Source organism: Mytilus trossulus, chromosome 2, assembly GCF_036588685.1.
Source record: "Mytilus trossulus isolate FHL-02 chromosome 2, PNRI_Mtr1.1.1.hap1, whole genome shotgun sequence".
Taxonomy (NCBI): domain Eukaryota; kingdom Metazoa; phylum Mollusca; class Bivalvia; order Mytilida; family Mytilidae; genus Mytilus; species Mytilus trossulus.
The window spans coordinates 17639583-17657819 of NC_086374.1; the positions used below are offsets into that span (position 1 = coordinate 17639583).

General features: G+C 33.9%; 2 protein-coding genes across 7 annotated transcripts in view; one reads left to right on the forward strand and one right to left on the reverse strand.

The window, feature by feature from the left end:
- The window catches only part of LOC134706645 (sepiapterin reductase-like), a 345856-nt gene that overhangs the window by 54811 nt on the left and 272808 nt on the right, over positions 1-18237 (reverse strand). The window lies entirely within an intron of this gene.
- The window catches only part of LOC134706638 (potassium voltage-gated channel subfamily H member 6-like), an 88846-nt gene continuing 78210 nt past the window's right edge, over positions 7602-18237 (forward strand). For 5 of the 6 annotated variants that reach the window (XM_063565746.1, XM_063565747.1, XM_063565750.1 and 2 more), the window contains exon 1: positions 7602-7915. In XM_063565746.1, coding sequence (XP_063421816.1) covers positions 7840-7915 — 76 coding nt within the window. In that variant the 5' untranslated portion in view covers positions 7602-7839. Of the gene's footprint in view, positions 7916-12099; positions 12189-18237 lie in introns of those variants that run through there. The other variant, XM_063565752.1, reaches the window with a different exon arrangement.

An 18237-nucleotide genomic window follows, 5' to 3' on the forward strand; every position in this document is an offset into this window, starting at 1 on the left:
TCTGTGATTACGTTATGGTCAGGGTAGTACATGTCTACATGAAGTACTATATATATATATATATATTGATGGCGATCCGATGGATACATCTGTTGTAGGGTTGTCACTGACTCAGACGTACTTATGCATATAATTATTTTCTGTGACTGTATCTTACATTAATTTGTAGGATCCTTTACTATAGATAATTTAGCTGATCTGTAACAATAACATCTTCATGCCTAATATATCATGTACTGTAGTACGCCGCTAGATTAAAACTGACGTGGAAAGGTAACATATGGCCACCGAAAGCTCTTTTTTTGAGAGCCCAGGTGGTCGTGTGGTCTAGCGGGACGGCTGCAGTGCAGGCGATTTGGTGTCACGATATCACAGTAGCATGGGTTCGAATCCCGGCGAGGGAAGAACCAAAAATTTGCAAAAGCAAATTTACAGATCTAACATTGTTGGGTTGATGTTTAGACGAGTTGTATATATATATATATATATATAAACGAGTCTAAATTGAAAACTACGTTCAAACCTATGACTGCGTTGGATAAAAACCGCAATTTTTATACGTGTGCATGTCAAACAAATTTCGTTGTAGAAGGGTCTAAAAACAGCACAAACAACATTTTCCAAAAGACCAAAAGAGTGAAAAAGTATATTTAAACAAAACGCATTTGACTAACAGGTCGAACAACTGATGTTCTTTAACCCTGCTGACTGCCATTGGCGATTGCCAAATAAAATTGATCACAGGTTGTAACAAAATGGATCTTATTATAAATTTAATACGTCACAGAAAAAAAAATTGTTAACTTGTGGACAGGATGTTGTGCCACAAACATTCGGTGTCAATATTTCTTTAGTACACCATATCCGGATTTCGACAATAAATGTCTCTTCAGTGATGTTAGGGATCGAAACGGTATTTGGAAGGCCATATAAAAAGCACCCTCATTTTTAGAGAAAGTACCCTCATTTTTAGATTAACTCTTGAATTTTAAGAGTCAATATATAGGATGAACGGATCATATAAACCGGAGGGAAAATATGATACATGCCCAAACAAAAAATATAAACGAGTCTAAATTGAAAACTACGTTCAAACCTATGACTGCGTTGGATAAAAACCGCAATTTTTATACGTGTGCATGTCAAACAAATTTCGTTGTAGAAGGGTCTAAAAACAGCACAAACAACATTTTCCAAAAGACCAAAAGAGTGAAAAAGTATATTTAAACAAAACGCATTTGACTAACAGGTCGAACAACTGATGTTCTTTAACCCTGCTGACTGCCATTGGCGATTGCCAAATAAAATTGATCACAGGTTGTAACAAAATGAATTTATATATATATAAACGAGTCTAAATTGAAAACTACGTTCAAACCTATGATTGCGTTGGATAAAAACCGCAATTTTTATACGTGTGCATGTCAAACAAATTTCGTTGTAGAAGGGTCTAAAAACAGCACAAACAACATTTTCCAAAAGACCAAAAAAGTGAAAAAGAATATTTAAACAAAACGCATTTGACTAACAGGTCGAACAACTGATGTTCTTTAACCCTGCTGACTGCCATTGACGATTGCCAAATAAAATTGATCACAAGATGTAACAAAATGGATCTGAATATAAATTTAATACGTCACAGAAAATTTTCTTTGTTAACTTGTGGCTACGATGTTGTGCCACAAACATTCGGTGTCAATATTTCTTTAGTACACCAGATCTAGATTTCGACAATATATGTCTCTTCAGTGATGTTAGGGATCGAAACGGTATTTGGAAGGCCATATAATTTACTCTCAATTTAAGATTGACTCTTGAATTTTAAGAGACATATATATATATATATATATACAACTCGTCTGAACATCAACCCAACAATGTTAGATCTGTAAATTTGCTTTCGCAAATATTTGGTTCTTCCCTCGCCGGGATGCGAACCTATGCTACTGTGATATCGTGACACCAAATCGCCTGCACTGCAGCCGTTCCACTAGACCACACGACCACCTGGGCTCTACTATAATAGAGCTTTCGCTGGCCATGTGTTACCTTTCCTCGTCAGTTTTAATCTAGCGGCGTACTACAGTACATGATATATAAGGCATGAAGATGCTATTGTTACAGATCAGCTAAATTATCTATAGTAAAGGATCCTGCAAATTAATGTAAGATACAGTCATAGAAAATAATTATATTTGTAAGTACGTCTGAGTCAGTGACAACTCTACAACAGATGTATCCATTGGATCGCCATCAATGATGGTGATACATGGCTGTGTACATAATGTATATACAACTCGGCTAAACATCAACCCAACAATGTTAGATGAAAGCAAATTTTTGGTTCTTCCCTCGCCGGGATACGAACCCATCCTACTGTGATATCGTGACACCAAATCGCCTGCACTGCAGCCGTCCCGCTAGACCACAAGACCACCTGGGCTCTACTATAATAGAGCTTTCGCTGGCCATGTGTTACCTTTCCTCGTCAGTTTTAATCTAGCGGCGTACTACAGTACATGATATATAAGGCATGAAGATGTTATTGTTACAGATCAGCTAAATTATCTGTAGTAAAGGATCCTGCAAATTAATGTAAGATACAGTCACAGAAAATAATTATATTTATAAGTACGTCTGAGTCAGTGACAACTCTACAACAGATGTATCCATTGGATCGCCATCAATGATGGTGATACATGGCTGTGTACATAATGTATATACAACTCGTCTAAACATCAACCCAACAATGTTAGATCAGTAAATTTGCTTTCGCAAATTGTTGGTTCTTCCCTCGCCGGGATACGAACCCATGCTACTGTGATATCGTGACACCAAATCACCTGCACTGCAGCCGTCCCGCTAGACCACACGACCACCTGGGCTCTACTATAATAGAGCTTTCGCTGGCCATGTGTAACCTTTCCTCGTCAGTTTTAATCTAGCGGCGTACTACAGTACATGATATATAAGGCATGAAGATGTTATTGTTACAGATCTGCTAAATTATCTATAGTAAAGGATCCTGCAAATTAATGTAAGATACAGTCACAGAAAATAATTATATTTATAAGTATATGTACAACTCGTCTAAACATCAACCCAGCAATGTTAGATCTGGAAATTTGCTTTCGCAAATTTTTTTGTTCTTCCCTCGCCGGGATTCGAACCCATATGGACTACTGAAATATCGTGACACCAAATCGCCTGCACTATAACCGGTGCGCTAGACCACACGACCACCTGGGCTTCATAAAATGAAGCTTCAGTGGCCGGGTGTTACCTTTCCACCTCAGTTTTACTGAATCTAGCGTCGTACTACACCAGTCCATGATATATTAGACATGAAGATGTTACTTTTACAGATCAGCTAAATTATCTATAGTAAAGGACCCTACAAATTAATGTAAGATACAGTCACAGAAAATAGGTATCTTTATAAGTACATCTGAACAAGTGCAGGCGATTTGGTGTCACGATATCTCAGTAGCATGGGTTCGAATCCCAGCAAGGGAAGAACAAAAATTATGCGAGAGCAAATATACAGATCCAACATTGTTGGGTTGATGTTTAGACGAGTTGTATATACAGAATGTACACAGCCATGTATCACCATCACTGCTGGTGATCCAAAGGATAAATCTGTTGTAGAGTTGTCACTGGTTCAGACGTACTTATAAATATAATTGTTTTTTATTTTCATTTTAGAAGCACAGGTACTTCGATAATGACATGATTTAAAAGAAACTACAGTTCAATATCCTCAGTCAAAGTTGGCATAAGTTGGATTAGGCTATTATTTTTAGGCCCCTTTTTAGTTACATAGCTCTTCAACTTTTTTGGTATATTATTTATCCTTGGCTTTAAATATTCGGCTTTGATCGTTGCTGATAAAGTCAATCCAGTAAAGCGCTTCGGACGAAATATATAAAGTGTTGTTTTCATTTCAATCATTTTCAAATAATATTTGTGTTCTTTTTTTAATTTTCATCTAAAAGAATTTTCGATTAAAATATATAAACATATTTGGTGGATATGTCCAGCTGTTCGTGTCAAATAAATGAATCAATTAAACTAGCAATAATACAATAATAGACATCCGTTTTGTAATTATTTAGCAATAATTAATCGCTACTTCCCTTTTCATGTCTGTGTATTCTGCAAATTAATTAGGTAATAGATTTGATATTTACTAAATTAGTTTTCATATTTGATATAAACAAACAGAAATGTATTCAATTCCAGTAAATAATACAAACAAATAGAAGAAATCAATCTTTTGAAGTAAATTCAATTTACTGAATTATTCAAACAAAAATTTTGACGTGTACTATGAAAGCGACCACAAATATGGCGACGGGTCTGCATAACAATTAAACAGTCATGCAATCTTGTATTTGAACTGAAAAATGCATCCTTTATTGGACAAAACACATAGGGATAATCAGTCAAGTCAGAAACTTTAAGAACAAATAATTAAGAGAACGAATCAATCTTACAACGGAATAGATTGATTCAGTTTAATGTTTGCTCAAATATATTATGAACAGTAAGGATGAGAACAATTTCTTAAGTAGGTTCTGCTTAGTGCGAAATTTCGATTGTAATCGGAAAAGAGGGCATATGTTTATCTGTGACTTCATCTTACAAATTTTACCTCGTCGCAGGTCACTTGCGGACATATATGCCCATATATATATTTAAGATCCATTTTGTTACATCTTGTGATCAATTTTATTTGGCAATCGCCAATGGCAGTCAGCAGGGTTAAAGAACATCAGTTGTTCGACCTGTTAGTCAAATGCGTTTTGTTTAAATAAACTTTTTCACTTTTTTGGTCTTTTGGAAAATGTTTTTTGTGCTGCATTTAGACCCTTCTCCAACGAAATTTGGTTTACATGCACACGTATAAAAATTACTATTTTTATCCAACGCAATCATAGGTTTAAACGTAGTTTTCAATTTAGACTGTTTTTATATATGTATAACTCGTCTAAACATCAACCCAACAATGTTAGATCTGTATATTTGCTTTCGCAATCTTTTTGTTCTTCTCTCGCCGGGAATCGAACCAATGCTACTGAGATATCGTGATAACAAATCGCCTGCGGTGTAACCGGTGCGCTAGACCACACGACCACCTGCATGTGCTTCTAAAATGAAGCTTTCGGTGGCCGGGGTTTCCTTTCCACGTCAATTTTAATCTAGCGTCGTACTACAGTACATGATATATAAGGCATGAAGATGTTATTTTTACAGATCAGCTTATTTATCTATAGTAAAGGGTCCTACAAATTTATGTACGAGACAGTCACAGAAAATAATTATATTTATAAGTACGTTTTCAATTTAGACTTGTATATATATAAATTGTTAATTGTTAAATGTGAAGCTATTTTTATAAGAAAGTTTATTGAAATAAAAATATTATAATGACAAAAAGGTTTGCTCTGTTTTCTATGTGTGGTACTTTGAAAATGAATCCAGATTGACACAATAAAAATGACACGAGAAAAATACAATCTCAATCAAACTCAGAATTTCTAATTTAAACAAGTGCTGGTAGTCTCGTTCAAATAATCAAAGTATAGCGTTTTCTGTGTTAAGGGAGTTATTTTAATCAATATGTTCGTTTGTTATTTGAATATCAGTCCCACTTGTTTAACGAATTGTATTATTCAAGAAGCGATCTCAATATTACATTTTGAAATGCTCTCTACGGGGAATTTAGAATTCTCGATAGAAAACAATGGCAAATTGCTTACAAACTCTACGTGATGTTGTTCGCTTAGAAATTAAAATGTCACTTTAATGGAGAGTCTACATATAAATGAAGGTAAAGGTATGATATAAACTGTCTGACGCGTTTTGCCCACTGACGTCACTATGTTTTACATTCAAAATAGCTATAACATTTGCATTGCAGAATGTACTAACTTTCAAAACCGCGTTCTTATATGTAAAAATACCGAAGACAATTTTGTCAGTGACTGGTAAGGTTCAAAATATTTGCTAAATGCATAATGAAAAGGATGATATTTTATTTGAATAATACATTATATATATGCATGTGTTATATGTTTGGTTTTCGTTAAATGTGCATAGATTGGGCAGTTGATTTTCTCATTTGAGTTGTGCATTTTTCGTTTCGGGACCTGTTGTGTGGGCTGACTGTGCGGTATGGGCTTTGTTCGTTGTTCAGGGTCGTACGCCGGATGGCCTGCGGTTGTTGGTTTCTGTGTCGTTTGGTCCCTTATAGAGAGTTGTCTCATTGGCAATCCTGTCTTATCTCCTATTTCATATAAATATAATATGTCCCGAGTAGTTACCAACATGAATATGAAACAATTCATTCGGAACATCCATGGAAAGACAGGTTACATATCACGGCAGCTTCACATCATTCCATATACATGAACGACTGGATATGCAAAGCAAATGCTAAAATATTAACAAAGATTCCGATTCTTTCAAAATAAAGCTTCCCATACTATATATTTTCTTACTTGAATATGCCTTTTGCACCTGCACAAATCACTCATACGTAACATTGTAAGTAACTGACCACTTCGAAAGTTTTTTAATTCACGCGTACCTAACTTTTCTAAAAATAAGATAAGTTATGGACTTTAATATGGACAGATCAATTTGCCATGCTTTCTTTACAGCCTTAAAGTTGTCCAAGCCGACTGGAAATTGAATGTTAAAGAGAATATACGAATTTAATACTTCAAACAATAGTTTTAACATTCTTTGTGTCCACAATAGTAAATTGGAACCATCTAGAAGACACTATTGTTCGCGCAACTAGTGTAGAGAGCTTTAAATCTGCTCTCGCGAAACGTCAATAAATCAGTCGACGGCGCCTTCACTCCCGTTGTATAAAAGCCAGAATTGGTAACTACGACGTACCCATACAGATACAGATAGAGAACTATTTGACATACGTCTACAAACTCAATCCAATCCTACTCGATCACTTCAATGCCGTGCTACGGTCGCTCAAGGCATAACCACTGATGTACAGTGTTGGATCGGCATGGGTTCATGTAAGTTCGTTCAGTACTCTGAGCTTATTTTCAGCACTGTTGATTTTCAGCCACTGCGAGCATTCATTGATACAGTATTATTTGTTATTGCTTTTCAAGGCCTTGGTTTGTTTGGCATAATGTATCACGACTGTATACTTACATATCACTGCAAATAAGATATCAGGGATTTTTTTTTTGTGTTAAATTTATCTAAGTTAGGTACCCTTCCTTGAATGATTGTGAACACCTTTAGATTGTCCTAGAATAATAGAAAACATCTTTTAAGAAAATAATCACAAGTTTCAGTCACCGATTATTAGTAAATAAACAAGGGAAAAACCAATATATAGAGACTAAAATAATTTTTAGAATAAATAACATTTATTGGAAATTTGAGTTTCTACTACCTAACAAAGACAATATAATTTAATGACTTTTGTCAATAAATAAAATAATGTATCTTCGATTTTCGCACTTGTGCCTAGAAAGGTAAACATTAAACCACATGTTCGATTTAGAAGCTTGCGGAGTAATTCCGGCTGCAGATGCTGTCTATTGGCGGATGTTGACTATTTACATTCTGTGTTATGTGGTTAACATTGATGATCTATAGATCGGGTCGATACATTGAAAGGAGTGAATAAACGAACATTGATGCAAATTAATTTCTCGACATGTAACGTTTTGTTTGGCATGTTAGACTGTAGAAGAACTGCTTATGGAATTTACTGTGGTTAGAGAAGCGACGATTAAAGCATATTCTTTTAATGGATTTTTATAAAATGGGTTGAAATAAAGGATTTTTAAAATGCCAGTTCGACGCGGACATGTCGCCCCTCCTAATATCTTTATTGATACTATCATTAGAAAATTCGACGATCAAAGTAAGTAGATATACTATTCACAACGTTTAATCTAGGGAATCGAACATACACAATATTTTTATCATGATAGAGATCGTATTGCTTATTTATATTTAATGTTTTAGTGTTTAATAAGTTGCATATTACTTCACTTATATACACAGTATGCATGATACTAAACAAAATCTAGATGACCCGAAATCTGGTTATGGAATACTTCTTATACTTATATTTCTCTCTGGAAAAATAAAACCGTTTTAGAGATAGCATAAGAAAACACACTTTTGATTTCACTTTGAAATTAACAGTTATATATAAACACGAAGAAAAGACCGACCCCACACATTGATTAAACCTATAGGTTGATTGGTATGGCTTATAAAGAACCCTCTCGTGATTATGTTACTTCCAGGAAACCGTTTTATATAATACATTTCAAAATCCAGGTGTGGAATTAATACAGCAATTTTGAGATTTCTTTTGAATGTGTATGAAGTATATTCAATAATAAAAATTACACGTTTGAACGTATAACTACTTTCTTTCTTTTTTTTAATATATATATATATCTTTGACATGTTGGCATTATTATTTATACAAAACGGCAGTGTCATGAAGATTGTATACAATAAAAAAGTAAAATCACAAAAACATAGAAACTTCAAAAACGCTTCATAAGCAATAAGAAAACTTTTGTTTCAATGTATTTTCCCTTTTTCACGATAAGGCAAAATAAAACAACATAGTATGTTTCCTGTTTCCTTATACCTACCCAAAATTTACACGTTCACCCTACGTATATATTGTATGGCCTAAAATTTATCACTGTTAATTTTATTAGGACATATTTTGATATATGGCTATTTTAAAACATATACAAATAGGACGATGTTGTATGATTGCTAAAGAAACAACTCATCCAGGATTTTGATAAAAAGGAGTAAGGCATTGACAAACACATTTTTGGAGAAATACATGTAAAAAAGAAAAATGGTAAAATTCATTTAGGGGAACTATATAAAAGTGCAGTTAAAAACTATTATGCGTATTTACAGATTATATAGCTCCATATAGAGGGTGAACAACGGGTTCCCAAAATCCCCCTCTGAAAGGCGCCGAGATGACATTTGTGACTGTCTTCATATAAAATCCACAAACCCCAACAAATTGAAAATTTAACTATTGCATTATGTATATTATACCCCACCCCAACCCCCACCCCCACCAAATCTCCAGTGTAACACCCGAGTTGTATCTAATTCTTCTCCAATATCAACTGTTTATTAAAGATATAATGGAAAGAATTAATTTCCAATATATTTTCCTGGTCGATTAGAACTAAATGCTCTTGGCTTTAATCTGAATTATTGTAAGGAGAATACAAATGACCCCTCTTCACCTTTTACCATCGTTGACGAAAATCAATTGTACTAGTAACTTTCTTCTACCAAAAAGAAAATTTGTACATAGTAAGGACGATTATAAAACTTGTACAACAGGATCCATTCAAACAGTGTATTCAACATATCAAGACACTGAGAAAAATAATGAAAAAAATCACAGTGGTTCAGCTAGAGGCATTTTGTCAATTCTCTATGTTACAGTCGAACCTCGTTCTGGCGTGCTCGGTTGTATCGAAATCGCCTATATGTCGAGGTATTTTGCCAGTACCGTAAAATATAATCATTACAATTTTATATGCGTAAATAAATGAATTTTATAAGAAAAGGGGTGGTAGTACGGCAAAAAAATGAATTTGATAAGAAAAGGGGTCGTAATACGGCTAAAAATGTATTTTCGACGTGAGATATCACTGCTTGGGTGGATTAGAATTTTGCTGATTATATTGGTATCTAGTTCTAGTTTGACAGGTTCACCCTCGACATTCCTGCGACGACGTAAATTTTCTTCTCCTAATTGAGCAATATTATCCAGACAAAGTGTTAGTAATTCAGTATTGAATGTTTTATATTGGTTTTAGTTAGAACTTGAATGATGGTAAGAGGTTAACAAATGTCTCCGACACATCGTTTAGCCGCTTATTGGGTCGCCAGAACAAATAATTTGACGAAAAAGTTCCTACAATGCCAAATAAACGTTTTATACAACTCTTTGTATATATTGTGCTTACTGTTGATTACAGCCCGGCAATCTATCATAGTTCCATTTTATATATAAAGCTTTTAATATTATAGGTTATAACTGAAAATCAAGAATTACGCAAGTAAAACAAGAAGAGTTATTGTAACCTCTAGTGAACTTTCTTTTCCAGATATGACGTATGTTCGTTCGTGTATACCATACTTTTACTGACTTTTGTAAAGTTCTTTGTTTTTGTTGGCATCATATGAGAGTGCTTCGATATTGTGTTTGCTACCGATTTTTTTTTTAATCAAGATTTATATAATATGGAAGCGTTCGGATAAATTGAATGGTTGTGATCACACACAAAAAAATCAGTAAGTGCTCGTTTCGGTAGACAAATTAAAAAACACTAAGCAGATTGAAATAAAAGCCATGCATGTGACCATACTTCGGTTTCAAGAAACAAGCTACATATTAGGATAACTAAAGCATACACATGGGATTTGTATTTTAATAAGATTCTTTTAAATTGAAAAGAAAAAGTGTATAGTTGAAATCATAGACACAATACTAACATGCATATTTACAGCCTGAGGTAGACATGACTTTCACATTGAATAGTTTCGAACAAGTAATTGTGACCAATAAGGGTGCCGACGAGCGAATAGAGATTGGAATGTTGCTACTATTTTCCAGAGAATAAAGAAATGACTCTCAGTCAAAGTTAAAGAATATTAACCTATAATTTCCCTAGGTCAATGACAATAAATAGCACTATATAAGGATGCTACTTTCAGGTCTGTAACCTCGAATCGGACGCCGTTCAAATTTCAGTACACCCATGCACAAATGATGTCTGTTTTATGCTATATTTTATAGTTTCATTCTCTAAAAGTAATAAATTGTCTAATCCCTTGCAATTTCAGCAAAGTTAGTTAAAAGGATCGATTAAAGTAAAGAATCCTCCGGTCGACGTGCGTGACAATGAAGATTGAATCTTCCATGTTACGCAACCAAGTGTCGTAAAATGGAGTCGTTTGATTCATATTTAATGGTAAATATAGCGGAGACGAAAAAGTGTTAATCTAAAATACCGTGCGCCATACATGGGCAGGAATTCCCCGTGTAGATATAAGATTGAATGAAGAAAGCACGTATCATTACAGTCATAAGTCGAAAATAATTAATTACACTCAAAACAAATAAAACTTAAAGACTGAGATCTAGGACTATTACACTAAATTTCAGTCTTAGTTAAGATTTACTCGAACGCCTGACTCTAGTTTCTTCCACTCTTTTCAACACTCACCAGTATTCAAACTTCATCTGTGCATGTTTGGTGGTAATAAGCATGTTATATCATTTGGTAGAAGAAATCTAAATTAAGAGGGCAGAAACTAGTTTTTGGAAATACGGACGAACAGACAGACAAGGATATAACTTAATACTCCTCCACTGTAACAAACTCGTTATCTTATTGGCATGTAATACACATCTCCATATGAATATATTTAATAAAAGAGTTAACATGTCTATGGTTTATTCTCTTTAGTTTTGACAGCATCATGACGACACACACTCACAAAATAAAATGAGATGAACACACGGAATTCCTTTAGTAGACAAACATTTGTTACATGTCATTTAGAATCATAAATGTTGAGTAGCTGTGATTAGAAATACCGCTGGTTGAGTTTTGAAACTCGATTGGCTTGCCGATGCAAGATTATATAAACCCGCTTATATAGAGTAATCAGCAGATTAAGAAAGTAATTAATTTGTAGATATGTCTCTCAAATCCTCTTCTATTCGACACTGTATCGAAGAATTATGACAGCAATTTAAAAGTAAAATATGCATGCAGTTGCTTTTTGATAAGTGAGTATCATAAGTGTGCAAATATTCCACCAAGGTGTGCTCGAGTTAATAGGTTTATGTGAGTATATTTGGCGACGTTTAACTTATATATATGAAAAAGATTTATAGTTTTAATAACCAAAAATATTCAAAAGATTAAGTTGACTGACCAGAAAGACTCGGGACGTCCGAGAGCCAGCCCACATACATAAAGGATCATAATTTAAAGACACGCAGAATCAGAAATCGGAACTTTGGTTTCACTCCCCTTTCCAACGAGGTTCTAGTACAGAAATCAAGTTTACAGATATTTGAGTTTTAAGAATCATTGTTTTCATCACTTCAGAAGATGGTAAAATAAGCAAACACTTTAGTTTCATTTGACTTGGTCCAGGCTGGACCATTCAATTACAGGTTTAATCACCTATTGTTGTGCTAAACGACTATTAAACTTCAAAAAAGGGGGATGGTGTCAACGTATATTTGTTTCACCTAACAGAAGTTCCTATACCAAAATTACCCTAATACCGTAATGTTTTTAAAAATATTAAATTTTGAAAACAAAATGATTTGATTGATAAAGCATCAAAACTATAAAAAAAATGTTTTGTCTTGGACAAAAAAAAACATAATCCTCTAGTTGCTCCCTAATAGTACAAATTGTTGATGTTATAAAATAAAATGTAGCATGTACATTTATTGGTTAGAGCTGGGAACAGTATATCTATGTTCCTGGTTAGAGTACTTTTTATGTTTTAAAAAGCGAATTGTATAATTAAACAATTTTTTTGTAGATCTGCATATTTATTTAATATGGAAGAAATATGAACATGGTCAGTAAAATAAATTGTCAAAGGTTATCATTAGCTACCGTTTTGCAGCTATTAAAATGGAGGCAGAAGTGTGGTAGTTGAACTTTGCTTGTCATATTCATATTTCTTTATTTTTCATTCTATTACTATCCTGATAATATATGTAGACAGATGAGATCTATATGTTTTAAACCTGTTGAGAGATATAAGATTACAGGTGTCTGGTGTACTCCCACTACATGTATCATCTAATGGAAGAAAAGCTGAATTCAGTGCATCTCAAGGTTTTCTAATACTAAGGGGGAAAATTTTATTCAGGCTGCATCTCAAGGTTTTCTAATAGTCAAGGGGGAAAATTGTGAATACTGATATACACTCATATAAAAAGAACATGGACAGATGTATGCAGGCTTGGCATGCATGCTGTCAACATATATGTGTTCTTCCAAACAGAACCTCATATGGAAACTTTGTCAGTAATAATGCTATGATATCTGTTTCTTTTGGAATAACTATTATTTTTATTCTTTAAAAACAAAAGCAAAATGATTAGATTATTGTACTATTAAAAGAGAAGACCTCATTTTGTGTGTCGCTTCTCTTCCTTCCACAATAAATTAATCATCATGCCTCTCTGTTCTATAGGTACCATGCATACATGTAGTTGCATTTGTCATCCTTGCTTATGATTATTCAGTTTGCATTATTTTGGGAGAAAAACAATAATGATTTAAAGGCGTCCATCATCGGTTTGACTTTTTAGTCATAAACTTGACTTCCGTTTAGGACGGTTTAAATAACACATAGTGGTTTTTTTTCATGATCTTTCATAGTTGCCTGGGGGACAGGACATATTTTGTTCACTTTATCTGTATACTATGAACATACATATACTATAAATAAAGTATTTTGTATTTGCTTTTTACTAAAATTAACAGAAAATAAAAAAAAAGGGGAGGGCTAAAGTAAATTGCTCTGCCATCAACTTGGCATCAAGAACCTTTGACTTTTGATACCTTTCCTCAAATTCTCCAGTCATAAAATCTTTTACAAAAATTCACCATACAACAGTTTTCATACTTTCAACAAACTTCTCATGGGTGTGTTCTAGTTTATATTTAACCCTCTGTACTAATAATACAACTTTAATGTCATATTGGACACAATTGACATTTCTGTTTAACCTATTTGTTAAATTGTGCAGCAGAAGTTTTGAACTGTGTGGATAAGGGTTGCACATAAAATGAGAACTGTAGTAGAATAAAGGAAAAATTTCTGAGTATGACAGTCTAAACTGAAAATAAATTATAAATACAAAATTCATAACCTTGTACATTGTATTACATATTTGTTTTTTTTTCATAAAATTTTTGCATTTTTTTAAAATTGATTATTTCTTTTCTACAAGAAAATCTGTAATTTCATCTCTAGTTGAATGTGACAGAAAGGCCTACTTATGTAGACCATGTTCTGTGTCTTGGTTAGATGACAATTATTCCAAGACAATCATAATTGAAAGATTGAGTCAGAAGATTGTTATTATAAAACCTGGCTCCTTTAATCATTCACTTGTCTGTTTTTACAATACCACAATATTTTATTGCTGTGCATAACTTTCAACAATGTATAAAATTATGTTAAAAAAACCTTAAGCAAATCATGATCAGCAGGTGGTCTTGGCAAGGTACATTAACATATATTTCATACCTAGTTGAAATTGATTGCAGTAGGATTCAAAATCTTCTTACATCTATCCCTGTCATAAGTCAGGTGTGATGCTAATTATACAGACACAAAAGATACAGAAACAGCTTTATAAACATTTATGTGGAATGCTAAAGCAATTAGCAGGCTCTGTGTTACTTGAGTCAGATATTTGTAAAGTGGTTTTTATGACAAAATAATTTCATTGTTAATGAGCAGATTATGTATGACAAGGTGAGTTTTGTGAAAAAACGTTAATAGCTGTGATTAAGTGATTTAGTAAACTCAACACTACATTGTACTACCTAACCTTCTTTTACTTACACGGTTAGGTAAGTTAAGATTATATGTTACTCCCTAACCTTCTTTCACTAACCTGGTTAGTTAAGTCAACATTATATTGTACTCCCTAACCTTCTTTCACTAACCTGGTTAGTTAAGTCAACATTATATTGTACTCCCTAACCTTCTTTTACTAACCTGGTTAGTTAAGTCAACATTATATTGTACTCCCTAACCTTCTTTCACTAACCTGGTTAGTTAAGTCAACATTATATTGTACTCCCTAACCTTCTTTCACTAACCTGGTTAGGTAAGTTAAGATTATATGTTACTCCCTAACCTTCTTTTACTAACCCAGTTAGGTAAGTCAACATTATATTGTACTCCCTAACCTTCTTTTACTAACCCAGTTAGGTAAGTCAACACTACATTGTACTCCCTAACCTTCTTTTACTTACACAGTTAGGTAAGTCAACATTATATTGTACTCCCTAACCTTCTTTTACTAACCCAGTTAGGTAAGTCAACATTATATTGTACTCCCTAACCTTCTTTCACTAACCTGGTTAGTTAAGTCAACATTATATTGTACTCCCTAACCTTCTTTCACTAACCTGGTTAGTTAAGTCAACATTATATTGTACTCCCTAACCTTCTTTCACTAACCTGGTTAGGTAAGTTAAGATTATATGTTACTCCCTAACCTTCTTTTACTAACCCAGTTAGGTAAGTCAACACTACATTGTACTCCCTAACCTTCTTTTACTTACACAGTTAGGTAAGTCAACATTATATTGTACTCCCTAACCTTCTTTTACTAACCCAGTTAGGTAAGTCAACATTATATTGTACTCCCTAACCTTCTTTCACTAACCTGGTTAGTTAAGTCAACATTATATTGTACTCCCTAACCTTCTTTTACTAACCTGGTTAGTTAAGTCAACATTTCCTTGTACTCAATTAGCCCTTCTTTCAATGGCCCAGTTATTAAGCCTCTAAGCTACTCGAGTTGCAATATTTATATGTCATTTTAGCTAGGCAGCTACTATGAAAAAATGTGCAGTTAGTTGTTAGTACACTTTGGAGAGCTTTGCTATCTCAGTTTCTGGTACATGTCATTTCGTCATTATATATTTTGGAGAGTTCTGCTATTTCAGTTTCAGGTCACTTAGTCATAAGTATCCTTTGGTAGCTGTGATATTTCAGTTACTGTTGTTTGTCCTTCCGTCATTAATATTCTGTGGAGAGCTGTGGTATTTCAGTTACTGTTTAATATCACTTAGTCATCATTATACAATGGTTAGCTGTGTTATTTCAGGTACTGTTTCAAGTTATTTAGTCATTGGTATACATTGGAGAGCTTAGCTATTTCAGTTACTGGTAATACAAATGTTGTTACTTAGTCATTACTAATACATTTGAGAGCTGTGGTATTTCAGCATCTGTTGTATGTCATTCAGTCATTAGTGTTCTCTGGAGAGCTGTGGTATTTCAGTAACTGTTGTATGTCATTCAGTCATTAGTGTCCTCTGGAGAGCTGTGGTATTTCAGCATCTGTTGTATGTCATTCAGTCATTAGTGTTCTCTGGAGAGCTGTGGTATTTCAGTAACTGTTGTATGTCATACAGTCATTAGTGTTCTCTGGAGAGCTGTGGTATTTCAGCATCTGTTGTATGTCATTCAGTCATTAGTGTTCTCTGGAGAGCTGTGGTATTTCAGTAACCGTTGTATGTCTTTCAGTCATTAGTGTTCTCTGGAGAGCTGTGGTATTTCAGCATCTGTTGTATGTCATTCAGTCATTAGTGTTCTCTGGAGAGCTGTGGTATTTCAGCATCTGTTGTATGTCATTCAGTCATTAGTGTTCTCTGGAGAGCTGTGGTATTTCAGCATCTGTTGTATGTCTTTCAGTCATTAGTGTTCTCTGGAGAGCTGTGGTATTTCAGTAACTGTTGTATGTCATTCAGTCATTAGTGTTCTCTGGAGAGCTGTGGTATTTCAGTAACTGTTGTATGTCATTCAGTCATTAGTGTTCTCTGGAGAGCTGTGGTATTTCAGTAACTGGTGTATGTCATTCAGTCATTAGTGTCCTCTGGAGAGCTGTGGTATTTCAGTTTCTGGTAAAAGTAACTTCTAAGTCATTAGTATACATTTTTGAGCTGCTCTGTTGCAGTTTCTGGTACGTGTTACTTAGTCATTTACATTTATGGGAGAGGTTTGCTATTTCAGTTACTCAGTTATTTAGGTAACTGTCACTTAGTTATTAGTACACATGAAGAGAAGTGCTATTGCAGTTTCTGGTACATGTTACTTAGTCATTAGTATCCAATGTAGATTTGTGCTATTTCATTTCATGTTACTTAGTCAATAGTATCTCGTGTAGATTTGTGCTATTGCAGTTCATGTTTTTTAATCATTTGTATACATTGGAGAGATGTGCTGTTGCAGTTTCTTGTGCTATTTATGTAATTACTGTGTCATATCACTTAGTAATTATTACACATTAGAGGGATGTGCTATTGCAGTTTCTGGTTCATGTCATGAAGTCATTAATATACCTCGGAGAGTTGTGTGCATTTTTTAGTTTCTGGAACATGTTTCTTGGTCATTTGTTTACATTGGAGAGCTTTGCCATTTAAGTTACTGGTACATGTTATTAAGTCATTAGTATACATTGAGTAGTGTACATGTGCTATTTCTGTTACTAGTACATTGTGGTCATACACTAAATAGTCATTAGTATATAATGGTGAGCTGTACTATTTCAGTTACTTGTACATTATGTACATCTCAATGAGTATACAATGTGCTACTGGAACATGTCAATTAGACATTAGAACATATATTCATTGGAGAGCTGTCTTATTTCAGTAACTGTTTTATATCACTTAATATAGTCCTACACTGGAGAGTTGTTGTACTTCAGTTACTGGTAATTGCCACTTAGACATTAGTACTCATTGGAGTGCTGTGTTATTTCAGTAGCTGTTTTATCACTTTATTGTCCTACACTGGAGAGTTGTGGTATATTAGTTACTGGTAATTGTCATTTAGACATTAGTACTCATTTGAAGTTTGCTTTTGCAGTTTCTGGTTCATGTCACATAGTCATTAGTTTACATTGGAGATCTGTTCTATTGTAGTGTCTGTTTAATGTCACTAAGACATAAGTTTACATTGCAGATCTGTTCTATTGGAGTGTCTGTTTAATGTCACTAAGACATTAGTTTACATTGGAGATCTGTTCTATTGTAGTGTCTGTTTAATGTCACTAAGACATTAGTTTACATTGGAGATCTGTTCTATTGTAGTGTCTGTTTAATGTCACTAAGAAATTAGTTTACATTGGAGATCTGTTCTATTGGAGTGTCTGTTTAATGTCACATAGTCATTGGTATACATTGGAGATCTGTTCTATTGTAGTTTCTGTTTAATGTCACATAGTCATTGGTATACATTGGAGATCTGTTCTATTGGAGTGTCTGTTTAATGTCACTAAGACATTAGTTTACATTGGAGATCTGTTCTATTGTAGTGTCTGTTTAATGTCACTAAGACATTAGTTTACATTGGAGATCTGTTCTATTGGAGTTTCTGTTTAATGTC